Source organism: Danio rerio, chromosome 23 (assembly GCF_049306965.1).
Source record: "Danio rerio strain Tuebingen ecotype United States chromosome 23, GRCz12tu, whole genome shotgun sequence".
Classification (NCBI taxonomy): domain Eukaryota; kingdom Metazoa; phylum Chordata; class Actinopteri; order Cypriniformes; family Danionidae; genus Danio; species Danio rerio.
In genome coordinates, this window is record NC_133198.1 from 21,004,270 (window position 1) to 21,018,245 (window position 13,976).

Consider the following 13,976-nt stretch of genomic DNA (forward strand, 5'->3'; position numbering starts at 1 on the left):
CAGAGTTGAAAGCCAGCAAAAATAACACACCAATATAGAAACAACCAACCTTTAGAAATGAGCCACTTTGTTTTCTTAAGAATTAATTAGACTAAACATCCCCATAACACAAGAAACACACAAGATCACATTCCGATCCACGTCTCTCATTAACAATCAAAATCATTGACAGTCCAACTGAAAATCATTGACCGTTTCGAGGAGTTCTCTTGAGAGGTGATTTTTAGACATTAACTCCAGAATCATCGCTCAAAGGTTTACGAAATGGGAGGAGTGAAGCAATATAAATGGGAGAAATGGTCATCTATTCTGTGGCCTGTCACTAAAGCAAATGCTCTGAAAGGATCATCCAAACGTCAACAATTACAGCAGTGAGTGGAAGAGATCGGAGATTTTCACGCTATGTTAATAGAGGAGCGCTTACTAACACTTTTCAAAAGGAACTGTCAACATACGCTGACATACTGGAGCGTGTTCTTCAGCTTTGGACTGAGCATTGCTTTTCTGGGGCCTACCATCCTGGATCTGAAATGCCGGACCGGCTCCACGCTGCAAGAGATCACCTGGGTTTTCTTTGCCCAACAGCTCTGTCTACTTATCGGCAGCTCCAGTGGAGGAGCTTTCACCAAAACGTGAGTCTCGACAGATAAACATGGACTCCTTGTGAAATGTCAGCTCTCTATTGTTGGCCAAACATGCTGTGGTGTTTAGTTTCAGTTTAGATATGCACTGCGTATCAGATATATTCTGTCAGTCAGTCTTCAAGTGTTTTTGGTGAATTTCTTCATTTTTTTTGCAAGATTGCAAGACGTAAATTTTTGTTAACCTTTTTTTTTTCTATAGATTTATTGCCACATTTCATCACATTTCATCAATCCTCAAGCATAATAAAATATGCTTTTATTGTAAACACAAACAGCAATTTGTCACCCAGAGCTGTCATTTCTCATAAGATAAGGTCTATAACAATATTTCTTAGCAATTAATTTATTAAAATACAACAGCAAAAACAAATCTGATGAATTTCTAATAAAATTGTGACAAACATCACGTATATAAGGTGTAAAACTCTTTATTTCTCTCTTTTTACAATTAAATAAATAAATATATTACATTTAAGTAAAAATGTTAAAGATTTTATTTTCAATACAAATGTATGAGTTTTATAGACACCTTGCATGTAATACCGTAAAAAAAAAAAGTTGACTCAATTTAAAATTTTAAGGCAACAAACTTCAGGACATTTTTTGAGTTTATTCAACTTAAATTGAGTCAAGTGCAGAAATTGGGTTGAAAGTTGAGTCAACTCAAAAATGTCATGAAATTGAGTTAACTTTTTTTTAAAAGTGAATTAAGAACACAAAAAAAACTGCTAAATTGAATAATAATTAAATGTTAATGTGCCGATAAAATGACAACAACAATAATAAATAATAGTTATTATTATTAATGCTTCTATATCTCAGACTGACTAGATAAAAACACTTTTGTGATTTTTCAGTGTGACATTGAGAAACCTTTAATATTTGAAAATTAGAATTTTATTTTTCATCACCACAATAAAATTAGAACTCTAATATTCATAAATTTATCAATACCTACATTTTAAAACGTTAAACCACCAGACTTTTTGATGGAAAAAGCAGGAAAAGGTTGATAAATAATCTCAGTTAAAAGTATGTGTATATTTCAGTCTGAAAAACATTTTAAAACAATTTAAACAGAACAGAAAAAGGTATGGTGTTTGTGTGGGTCAGTATTTACTGTCAATGCAGAAACACTGAAAAAACTCTTGCAGGAAAAAAATACTAATAAAATAAATGTAAAAATAAATAAAAAACAATAAGTTTTTTGGCTTCATAATTTTTTATTACATACCAGTACGCCTATAGTAATAATAATTATGAGTATTATTATTGATGTTGCTGTTGTTGTTTTAGTTATTATTATTATTATTATTATTACTTACTAAATCTACTAAATACTACAAATTATCACTACTACAATTGTATTGTAAATTTACAGATATTCAGATATTACATCAGACTTTTATTTGAGTAAAAAGAAAATGAATAAAAGCAGTCAAAAAAAAAAAAAAACATTGTTCAAGACTATCTGTGAAATGCAGAAAACTAGTGTAAAAATGTGATAAACAGATGGGAAATGAGCAAATAGCAAGTGATTGTTCTGTTTTGTTCCTCAGGTTGTTCAGCGCTCTGCTCGCTCTCTTCCTCTCGTCCCTCATCATCTCTGTGGTTTTTTCCATCATCCCACTTTGCTATAATGTGCTGCTGCTGGCGATAGCGATGGCAGTGTCAGGTCTGGCCATGGGCATCATCGACACCATCGCAAACATCCAACTGGTGTCCATTTATAAAAAGGACTCTCCTATCTTTCTGCAGGTGAGCGAACACATATATCATCATACATCTCACACATTATGTTCTTCTGAAAAAATGTAACCTCTGTAATCATATATTCAAACTTAAGTGCGACTAAACTGTTATGAATGTCTTCTGCTAAAAAAAAAATTTTTAAAGGATATTGGAAAGAAGCAGACATTGACTTCCATACTTACTTACTCCCAGGGCCGTTTATATTGAAGCTGACAGTTAGGTGCACCAATTTGGTGTTTCCTAAACTGACTTCCATGGGAATTTTTTGGTTGCTACATTGTATGTCCATGGCTGCTAGTGGAAATTTTCATTTTTGGGTGAACTATCCCTTTCTTAGTTTCTTATACAGAGCTGTTATGGGGATTCAAGATGGAACGATATGTAGACTAATTTAGTGGTATTAATAAAGCAGTCAACACTTGATCTCGCCCATTTATGAACACATATGACATAGTAGCACGTATTGTTATTATAAATAAGGTAATGCTCCATTCTTGCTAATCATGTGTTGTGTCAAAAAAAAAAAAGGTTTCCTAAAATTCACAAAGAGGTGCCACTGGCTACACACTAGCCTAAAATTGAAATAAATGAATGAATGAATGAATGAATTAACAAATAAATAAAGAAATGAATAAATAAATAAATAAATAACTAAATAAATAAATAAATGAATGAATGAATGACTGAATGGGCATCATAGTGGTGCAGTGGGTAGCACAATCGCCTCACAGTAAGAATGTTGCTGGTTCGAGCCTTAGCTTGAGTTTGCATGCTCTCCCCATGTTTGCACGGGTTTCTTCCAGGTGCTTCGGTTTCCCCCACAAGCCCAAAAACATGCGTCACAGGTGAATTGGGTAGGCTAAATTGTCTGTAGTGTAAGTGTGTGAATGAGTGTGTATGGATGTTTCCCAGTGATGGGTTGCAGCTGGAAGGGCATCCACTGTGCAAAACGTTTGCTGGATAAGTTAGCGGTTCATTCCATCGTGGTGACCCCTGATTAAAAAAGGGACTAAGCCGAAAAAAAATAATAATAATAAACAAATAAGTAAATGAATAAATAAATAAATTAATAAACAAATAAATAAACAAACAAACAAACAAACAAACAAATAAATAAATAAATAAATGAATTATTAATAAAATAAATGAATTACTAAATAAATAAATGAATAACTAAATGAATGAATAAACAAACAAACAAACAAACAAACAAACAAATAAATAAATAAATAAATAAATAAATAAATAAATAAATAAATAAATAAATAAATAAATAAATAAATAATTAATAAAATAAATGAATAACTAAATAAATAAATGGATGAATGAATAAACAAACAAATAAATAAATAAATAAATAAATAAATAAATAAATAAATAAATAAATAAATAAATAAATAAAATATTTTGATAAATAGAATTGTTTGTCATTACCAAAGGTCTCTCCTGCTAATATGTTAATTACTGATTTAGCAATGAATAAAATAATTAAATTGTCATTTTTTCTTTGGCACTATTGTTTTTTCACAATTGTTCACTTTTGAATGCATTGATTTTGTTGATAATATGTTAGATTGTAACCATACATTTACACAAAATATGAATTAATAACCAATTTAAAAAGCATAAATAGCACATTTTATACATTTTTTTCAGTGCTAAAATTCTTTAAAGATTATGTGACGATCTTAAAGTGCTAAAACGTCCTCTTATTGTCACATTTGTTCCAGTAACAGTTTTCATCCTGTGTGCTGGCTGCTAAGTGTGCTTTAGATGGAAGCTTAATAAATGCCTTTATTTATTTATTTCCCAATTCATTGCACTCACCACACTATATCAACAGCTCCAAATGGTGTTTCTCGTCTTAATTGTGTCCTTTCTGTTGGTCCAGGCTCTGCACTTCTTCATTGGTCTCGGTGCTCTATTGAGTCCTCTGATTGCAGAGCCTTTCATATCCGGCCACTGCCTGCGCAGTAATAGCACAGAAAACGCCACCGAGATAATTCACCACTTCAGATCCAGCTTCAGGTCACCTGTAAATCTGCCCGAGAGTTCGCCGCTCTCAGGCCCGGTGGAGGAGAGGAACGTGTCCTACGCCTTCTGGATCATGGCTCTCATTAATGTAAGCTGAAGTACAGTAGCTCTGTGTGCATTAGCTGTTGTGTTGCTGTCAGATCTCTCTGAGTCTATTTCTCTGTTAGCTGCCGGTGCCGATTGCAGTTTTTGTGTTGATGTATCAAGAGAAGCTGCTGCCCTTTTGCCCAAACAGCAGCCCACGACTGCTAGACAAAGATGAGCTGGCCATGGAGACCAAAGCACCAGACAACACAGAAATGGCTGAATTAGATGACGAAGGTATTATAGAGCTGTAGTTTTTATATGTAGATCATTCATTCATTCATTTTCTTTTCGGCTTAGTCTGAGGTCACCACAGCAGAATGAACCACCAACTTATCAGGCACATGTTTTATGCAGTGGATGCCCTCCCACCTGCAACCCAACACTAGGAAACATCCACACACTGCCATTCACACCCATACAGGTCCTTTTTGAAATTACAAGTAAATTTGTTCTGGCTGTTTTTCGGAAAGAGTTGTAACATTACCGGTAATTTGCCGAAATGCTGTGCTGTGTGAACACAGAAGGAAGATTGCCAGAAAGAGCGCGTGCACGTCTAGATGTGAGACATCTACTGTGACGTGAGACGTCTACTTTAGCCAATCAGAACAGTCAGGTGCATTCACGTCCGCGCGGTTCATGAAAATAAAAGCCTTTAAATATTTTTTCAGACACATTTAGCTGCTGGATGTTAGTCAGATAACGTTTATATGTTCTTCTTAATGCCAAATGTGTAAATAATTAACGATAAGATGCTTGTGATAAGCCGTTGTTTGTTTACCTTCAAGCTCTGCTTCCTTCAGTTGCTTGACTCGTCGCGTCTGCACATGAAACAGCCGTGAGCGCCAGCACACACACATATCATGAACATCTCGACATGCAAAAGTATTCTTACATATGTTTTCATCAAGGTTGTTCACAATTCTTATCCATCCATAGAATTTGTATTGTAGTCAAATGTTTACAAATACAAGTGCAGCCGTTTAAAGCTCATTTCTGGTTAATGATGTCAGAATTTACCAGTATTTTGGAATGGATGTGTGACTGGTCTTTTCCAGGAAAATTCAGTAACATCCTCGCCTGTGCACAGCGCTTTTTGAATTTACCGGTAAAGTCGTTCCGGAAATTTTCCGGATTTTTTACCGTATCACTGTGTGAAAGGGGCTATAGTCAAAACATTTCATGTGGTTCAACTGTAATCAAGTCAAGTTGAGCTTTATTGTCAAGCTTTATTGTCATTTCGCTACATGTGTAGCCATACAGAGGAACGAAATGTCATGTTTCGCTGGACAACGGTGCTACATAAATTAATCATGAATACAAACACAACACTGCTCATAAGACCTATTTAAAAAAATTCCAAGAACTATAAATACTATACTATATGAGTAAATACAATATGTCTTCCAAATCAGCTCAGTGTCACATATTTATTTAGGGCAGTACAACACTTATGTGTCACTCTACTGACTCTAATGGCAATATATCGTACTGCTCACAGCAGGGTTTAAGCCAGAAATTTTGAAATGTGGATCTCAGTGCCTACTCATAACAAAAGTGTATAATAACTAGTGTCTGGAAATACAGTAATTAATTTAATGTAGTGAGAGCTGACATTTATGTGTCCAACACTCATTTGCCACGGTGGTGCAGTAAATAGCCTAATTGTCTCACAGCAACAAGGTCACTAGTTCGAGCCCTGGCTGGGTGAGTTGGCGTTTCTGTGTAGAGTTTGCATGTTCTCCCTGTTTGGGTTTCCTCCAGGTACTCCAGTTTCCCCTCAGTCCAAAGACATGCGCTGTAGGTGAATTGAAAAAGCTAAATTAGCAGTTGTGTATGTGTGTGAATGCAGAAGTGTATAGGTGTTTCACAGTGTTGTGTTGCGGCTGGAAGGGCATTTGCTGCGTAAAACATGCTGGATAAGTTGTCGGTTTATTACGCTGTGGCGACCCTTGATAAATAAAGGGAGTGAGCTGAAAAGAAAATGAATGAATGAATAATAATCTTCATCTAGTTCTGATACTACATTAGTTTCTTTATTAAGAAAGAAAAAGAAAATATAACAAGATGAACTGTAAGTTTTTATTTGCTAAGGCTAAAAATGTATTCCCAATAAAATGTAAGGTAAGCACTGGACAATAATTACGATCCACACAAAAAGCTATCTATATTAGCTAAATTAAGCAATAATTGATTTAAATTAGATTGTATGATTTCAAAATATGAATTGAAAACATTCATTTTTCACTTTGTGAAAATATGCTATAAAACATATTCGCAAAAAAACATTTGATTACCTGAATAAAAATGCAAATTCACTCTCATCCAGTAGAAGGCGCATGTAGACCAGCACTAACCTCATAATTAAACACTCTGCAGCCTGGCTCTTCTAGAAATCAGAATAATGGTGGTTAAAAGGTGTTTACTATTTGGGGAAAGGTATTTTTCCAGAAGGTTCTCTTTGGCAAGCTTTTTCAAACTCATTAAAGCAAACTCTAAATTAATTTCTTTGGACTATTCAATTTATGTCAAGTCATTACATTTCTTTGTTTCTTGGGGCATTTATAAACAATAAAAATTGCAATAGAAGTATTAATATTGTGAATATTATTACCATTTAAAATGGCATTTAAACAAATTTGATGTTTAAAATTCCTTTATAAGCTTGCAGCTAACATATACAATTCAAGTGGCTCCTAACATGATGTCTCTCTCTATCATTTGGTCCCCAAAGTTTTTCTTCACTCTGGACATGGAAACATCTTCAGCTGCTGTACGGATGGTGCTCTGCGTGGGTTACCCGTCACCTTCTTTCTCATCCACATTTTTGGTGGTATGGTGCTGTTTATGACAGAGGGCATTATGGTGAGTGATCTGAATATGGCTACTATGAATTTGTATGAATTTGAGAGATTCTAGCAAATGTTTACTCCTAACTCTTGAACCTTGACTTTTAGGGGGTCTATGCAGGCTTTGTTTACACGTACGCTGTTTCACCTCCCATGTCTCTGCAATCTAAAATGGCAGGAAACCTGAACTGTATCTTCTGGGCAGCCATCACTGCCGGACGACTGGTGTCAATCCCGCTATCATACCGCTTTAAAACAGTACATCTGCTCCTCACTAACCTGGTAATCCATTACAAAACACTGTTATTGCCATACACTAAAATCTCTCAAAATATCTCTGAAAACATATTGCCTCAGTCATTTGAGTAGGCTCATTTTTAAGTTGCTAAAGCTTATTATTATTTTGTACCTCAGTTTGTTTGTAATGACACACAGGTGTCTCTTATTTACACTCATATACAGTGCTCAGCATAATTGAGTACAGCCCATTTTTGTGATTGAAAAATAATTCTTTTATCTATTTCTCAAAGAATATAGTATATATTTTGGTGCATTTAAACAAAACAGATTTATTAAACAGATATATTTATTAAAATAATATTTTAGTCACCAAACATATTCAGAGATAGTAATATAATACAAATAAATGTAAGCAAATATTGCAAAAAATAATAATAATAATAAATAAATTACAACCTGGAAAATTTCAACTAAATTTTTCCTTTTTTTTTTTGCTTCTTTTTGTTTTTCCTCTTTTTTTTTAATTTGTATTTGTTATTTTCTTTAACGTATAAATTTGGATGTACTAGTTTTTGGACCGTTGTCATAAGTGATTTTGTTAGATAAGCTCCAGATTTGGCTTCAGTACTGACTAATCTAATGTTTATGCACAAATATAATATAGCTTCCTATTAAAAATATGAATTTAAAAGATACATTTGTGAGGGGTATACTTATATTTGCTGAGCACTGTATATAGAATTACATAGTTTGTACAATTTGTTTGCATAAACATCTCAGAAATTTTTCGATTAAGTGTTAGTTAACAATAGCATGTGTTAATGTATTTTTGTTCACTTGTATGATATATATATATATATATATATATATATATATATATATATATATATATATATATAAAAACAACATTCAACTGACATAAAAAAAAAATTGACAATCAAAAAACATGTCAAAAATGTGAATCAATTTGATGTTAAAACCTTGACGTTCACTTAACATTCACCCATTAATGCTTATTTGACCAGCAAAATAACAATACAAAGTATTATAATATAAGAAATGTTTTATTATTTTAAAATCTTCAATTCCAGATTCCAATTTGACACATTTGTATCTCAACAATGCATGTAAACTAGCTTGATGTCAAAATGCCATCTAAATAGACATCTAACATTGGCGTCATGTCAAAAATCTATTGCAGCACTATACTGTAATCTACTTTTGATGCCAATGTAAGATGTTAATGTAATGTTGTTTTGACAGTAACATTTGACATATTGATATGTTTTTATGTGTTTTTTTTATATTTTGACATCAAGATGTCTGCTAAAGGGATTTAAAGGGGGTCGCACACCAGATGTGCCGCACCACACCACAATGCACCATGAAGTGTCATGCATTTTAGAATTGTAAACATAGATTTGTATCAGGGTAGGCACACGGATGACACAAGTCCCCTGCACCACAGAGTTCCATATTTTCATATTAAGTAGCATTATGTTGGTTTCAAACTTGCAGATTATTTTCACTGAGTAATGTTCAACACTCAGTTAATCAATTAGGTTAACTTACCCATCTTGAAAATGTTAAAGTGAGCTTAAGCAGATGTGCGCATCCACTTAATGTGCGACCCCCTTATGGTTGTATCCAAAGTTGCTCCTATACCCTCATTCGTTATTCCGTTCTTGAGTCTGCTAATATATTTCTCGTAAAGGAGTGAATGAAAACCAGTGAGTGAATTGGAGCACTGAGGGCATCAGAAGGGATGCCATTTTATTTGTGCTTAGCTGGTTTCTAAATCTCTCAGACAGATTCGATTTCCAACTTTTTGGTGAGACCCTGTGATAGTTACTTAACAATATATTAGTAAAGAAACAGAGTATTTTGATTTTTGTCTTGTGTATAGATGATAATTTAACAATTAAATTGTCATTTATTTAAAAACACATGATATGATTCCACTGACGATGCCATCTTGTGGTCAGATGCGGAAATTCATTCGGCACAGTGCAGGTTGCAACACAAACTCATTGTGAATACGTAGCCTGTATATTTCTGGAGAGAGCGAATTATGTAGCCAAAGGTATGTATGGCAGCATTTCGTCTTTAAAATTAAACCACGGGGTGGTATGATGGCGCCAATGGCCTATGTTTTTTGTCATGCTACCAGCTGACTACTTGCCTTCCGTATGGACAGCTTTTCCGTGGTTACCAGTTTGCCCAGTAGATTGCCACATACGTCAATGGAGTTGAGACGCAGAGAGGAGTTGACCATGACAACTGGATTTGAGTTCAGCTAAGAAGGGTTCCAGGGCAGGTCAAACAAAAAATAAAATAAATATTGGGAATATTGGTCTGTCAGTCAGTCAGTCGTTCAGTCAGTCGACAGCGGCCTCTGGTGGAGTGCAAATGGCACTCGTGAGAGAAATTTGAGATCTTAAAAAGCGCACACAGCAGCCTGAAAAAAACAAAAACAAAAACGTGGCTTCTGGGACATATTTTGCACTCTTCAGAAATGTATACAGGGGTACGTATCCATAATGAGCCTGGGTTGGCATTTTGGGAATTCACTAGCCATTGAGTGTACATCATCTGTGCACTTGTTATTGCAGTGCTTTGTGGGATTGATTGAGTGCACTTCAGAACGTGTGGTTTCGGACAACGCTACAAACAGCTGCTCCCTCAATTAATGTACTATTTAAGCGTATAGGGGCAATTTCGGATACACTTGGTGTAGATAGAGCTGATTTAATTTTAATATGCACCCACCCAAATGACTTTTTTACCTTTACACTACTCTGTTGAGTCTGTAATGAGTCATAGGCTTGGGATTTTTCTCTGCTATTTCTCTCTCATTAAGGCTGGTGTGATTGTGACATTGCTGCTGTTAATGATCCTCTACACAAACAGAGTGTTTCTGTTTGTTGGAACAACCTTTCTGGGGCTTTTCATTAGCAGTGTTTTCCCCTGCTTAGTGGCCTACACTGAGGACATTCTGGAATACCGTGGTAAATGGCACACAAAATACATCATGCATTATAGTACATACAGTGGGGGCATTCAACTTCTGTTGTACTTATGTTTATTATTATTAAAAATAATAATAATAGTAGTAATAATAATAATGTTATTTAGTAATGATAATGTGTGGCTGGAAGAGCATCCGCCACTAAAATATATGTCAGTGCAAATGTTAATTTTTATTATTATACATACTAAATAATATTTTAAAAAATCAGTAAACATTACATTTGTATATGATAATATTATATAGTATAATTGTTTTGACAACACATTATAATGATTTTAAGAGTTATAAATACTCAAATCTATAACACTATAAGCATTAAATGCAGTTATATGTTTTTTTTTATTATTACTTTTATGTAAATGTATTATTGTGCATTATTTTAGGAATGTCAAATATATCAAAAGATCTTTTTAATAGCATCTGAGGAAATTCATAATTGGAAAAACATTATTTGTGTTTAAATTAAATATTTAAAAATAGAATATTGAATAATTTTATTAGATATTATTATATTATTTATTTTATATTATTTATTTTTAAAAACAACAGTTTTGCATTCTGTTATTTATACTTACACATTTGCACATTAAATTAAATATAATCACTATTAGATTTCAGATTCTTCATGTGGCTTCGTTATGGGCAACTAGTCCACACATATGACGTTGTCACACACATTTTTTCTTTTCATCAGGATGTGCAACAACGGTCTTAGTGACATTGTCAGGGATGGGTGAGATGACGCTGCAGGTGCTGGCTGGAACAGTAAGTTCTCACTCTCAAGTTTCAGCATTTGGGAAAGATTTTCTGCGCTGATAAATAACCCAGAGCAAACTTCTTTCAGCTTATTCAGAAAAAAGGCAGTTACAGTTTTTTGGTGTGTGGTTTGGTCATTGGATGTCTCGGTTTCATCTTCCTCCTGAGTGTGATCCTGAGCAACCACTTCCACAGAAAAATCACAGGTACAAAAACAACAACAATGTACTCCCATTCATTACACCATAAAATACTGATTAAATGAACAATAACATTATATGGCTGTGTTTCAATCTCATTACCTCGCAGGAGCATCTAAAAAAGCAGAAATTACTGATGGTCCAGCAGCTCCTGCTCCAGAGAAAACAGCACCAGAACACAAAACTGCTGTAATACAGCCCGAATGCATTAAATGTGACTTTGGATTAGACCATAATGGGTCAAAACCTGCTGAAAATACTTAACAGTATGACTAAACTGTAAACGGTGAATGTGTTTTTATTATATTTGTGTAAACTAACAAAAGGTTTAAAAAAAACATACACAGTGATGCAATATATTTTTATGTATTTCTGCAAAGTTTGGTATTAAGTTGTGTTTTGTAATTGTTTCTAGCAAAAAAAACCCTGACTGTTCAATTCTAAACATTTACTGAACTAGCAAATGTTTAACAATTACAAAAGTGGAATGATGTAATTTATAACATTCAATGGCTACATATTATAAATAAAGTTTTGTACTTTACCCAAGACTGAAAATCATTTACATCAAATTAAATGACAGATTACATTAATAATTCACCCACCTGAAGAAGAAATTACTAGAAATTCCAGAGTGTTGTTCTGTATTCACATAAAACCAACTTCAGCAGCTTTTGGAAAAGTCACAATGACTAATGCAAAAGGTTCATCTCTGCTAGTGGGGAGTGGGATCATAATAAAATGAAATATGAAGCACAGAAGTATCTCTTAAAATAAGTAGCTTCCTGTTGGACATTGTAGTGAATCCAAACTATCTTTAAGCTTATTAGAAATCTGACCCAGAAAAGCAGATTCTTTTGAAATGTTTTCACTCAACAGCTCATTGCAGGAGTGGTAAATGCACCTTTAAAAAGCCACTATTGCATTTAAAAAGGTCATAATTTGGTTTTGGGGGTCAACAGGCTGATATGCATGCAAGGTCAAAAAAACTTTCATTGTCTTTTAATATGCATTCATTTTTACATAATTATCCCAACAACTCCCATATGATTTGTTCAGCGATTCATTTGTTCCCCAACTCCTCCTTAGCACAATGCTAATTTGCATTGATTGGTCCGATGACCCAGTCTGTTGCCATTGGTCGACTTTGTTCAGCTTGAGACAGAGAGAAATGCCCAGCATGGCTTATCAACTATTTTGAAGTAGTCAGAGTGCAGAGTGTATGTGTGAGCCCAATGCAGGAAAGTAATAAAGCAATGCAGTTAAACATCAGCATATTCTTAACAGGACACACATTCAGTATTATTCTAACCAAAAGTTAAACTATTTTGAAACTTGACCGCCGCACGTGTGTAGGAACAGCTAACGGTGGCCATAGCAATGACAAATGGTAGTGGATTGCGAGCACGAACACATTTAAATCTGTCAACAAGGCTGCACACATCGTGTTTTCAACATGGTTTTAGACACGGAGCGGTTAAGTAACAAAACACATTTTAATACATCATTTGCAAGCTAGAGAAACAAGGAGGCAACCATTTTAATCACACTTACGTTACTTACACTTGTGAAATGGATAAAGAAACTGATCCATAAACTGTGTACTGTAAAGTTCCTGTCAAGCTCTGACAAAGTCCCATACATCAATAGTCTTTTCTGATCCTTCCTTTAACAAACGACAAATCCCCCATTGTAAGCAAGTAGATTGCTAATGCACACTTCAGAAAAAATAACGAGAACACAGCACGAGGCTGGGGATAAATGCTGAGTATTTTTGCAAAAGTAAACTTCATGTTTGGGTAGGGAAAATAACTCTAACTTTACCTCACACATCAGAGAATAGCGTCTTTGCAACATGGTTCAACCGGGATCTGCTACAGTGTTTGTCTTCCTCTTTTTCTTTCTACAGTGTTTGTGGGCGGGACCAGGGGTTTTAGTTGTCCCGGGTCTGCACGTTCTGCATTAATTCGTTTGAATCACTCTGAGTCGACTCTTTAATAAAGGAATCAAAACAATTTAAACACGGTGCACTTTCAGATTTAAGCACTAGCTGGATATCTCACTTCACTTTGAGCTGTGTTACACTCTACATGGAGGGTCATTTTCAAGATCCCAATAGGGGCTCTTTAAAGGCAAAAAAAAAGGTTTCACTGTCTATTGTCAATAGTGTAGTGATGAAAAGTTAATAACATTCATTTATATTTGATCAACATTTAAACATATATATTTTTTTCAAACATCACAGTGACTTTCTGTTATTGATTGACCCTCTGGCTATCCTTATATCTCCCGTTTGACTTCATCTGCACCAATTAGTTAGTGTGCGGTGTGTGTTTTGGCACATCATTCAGGTAGAGGCTGCACACTGATGGTGAGTGAGATTTTC

General features: G+C 34.4%; 1 protein-coding gene across 1 annotated transcript; it reads left to right on the forward strand.

Moving 5' to 3' along the window:
- The first annotated feature begins 350 nt into the window (after positions 1 to 350).
- mfsd4ab (major facilitator superfamily domain containing 4Ab) lies at positions 351 to 12,134 on the forward strand. The gene is given in 10 exon segments (NM_001114416.1): positions 351 to 632; positions 2,204 to 2,402; positions 4,288 to 4,518; positions 4,598 to 4,751; positions 7,249 to 7,379; positions 7,472 to 7,645; positions 10,464 to 10,611; positions 11,329 to 11,399; positions 11,479 to 11,596; positions 11,700 to 12,134. Coding segments are annotated over 10 exon segments (1,611 nt in total). The 5' UTR covers positions 351 to 402; the 3' UTR covers positions 11,855 to 12,134.
- The last annotated feature ends 1,842 nt before the right edge of the window (positions 12,135 to 13,976 follow it).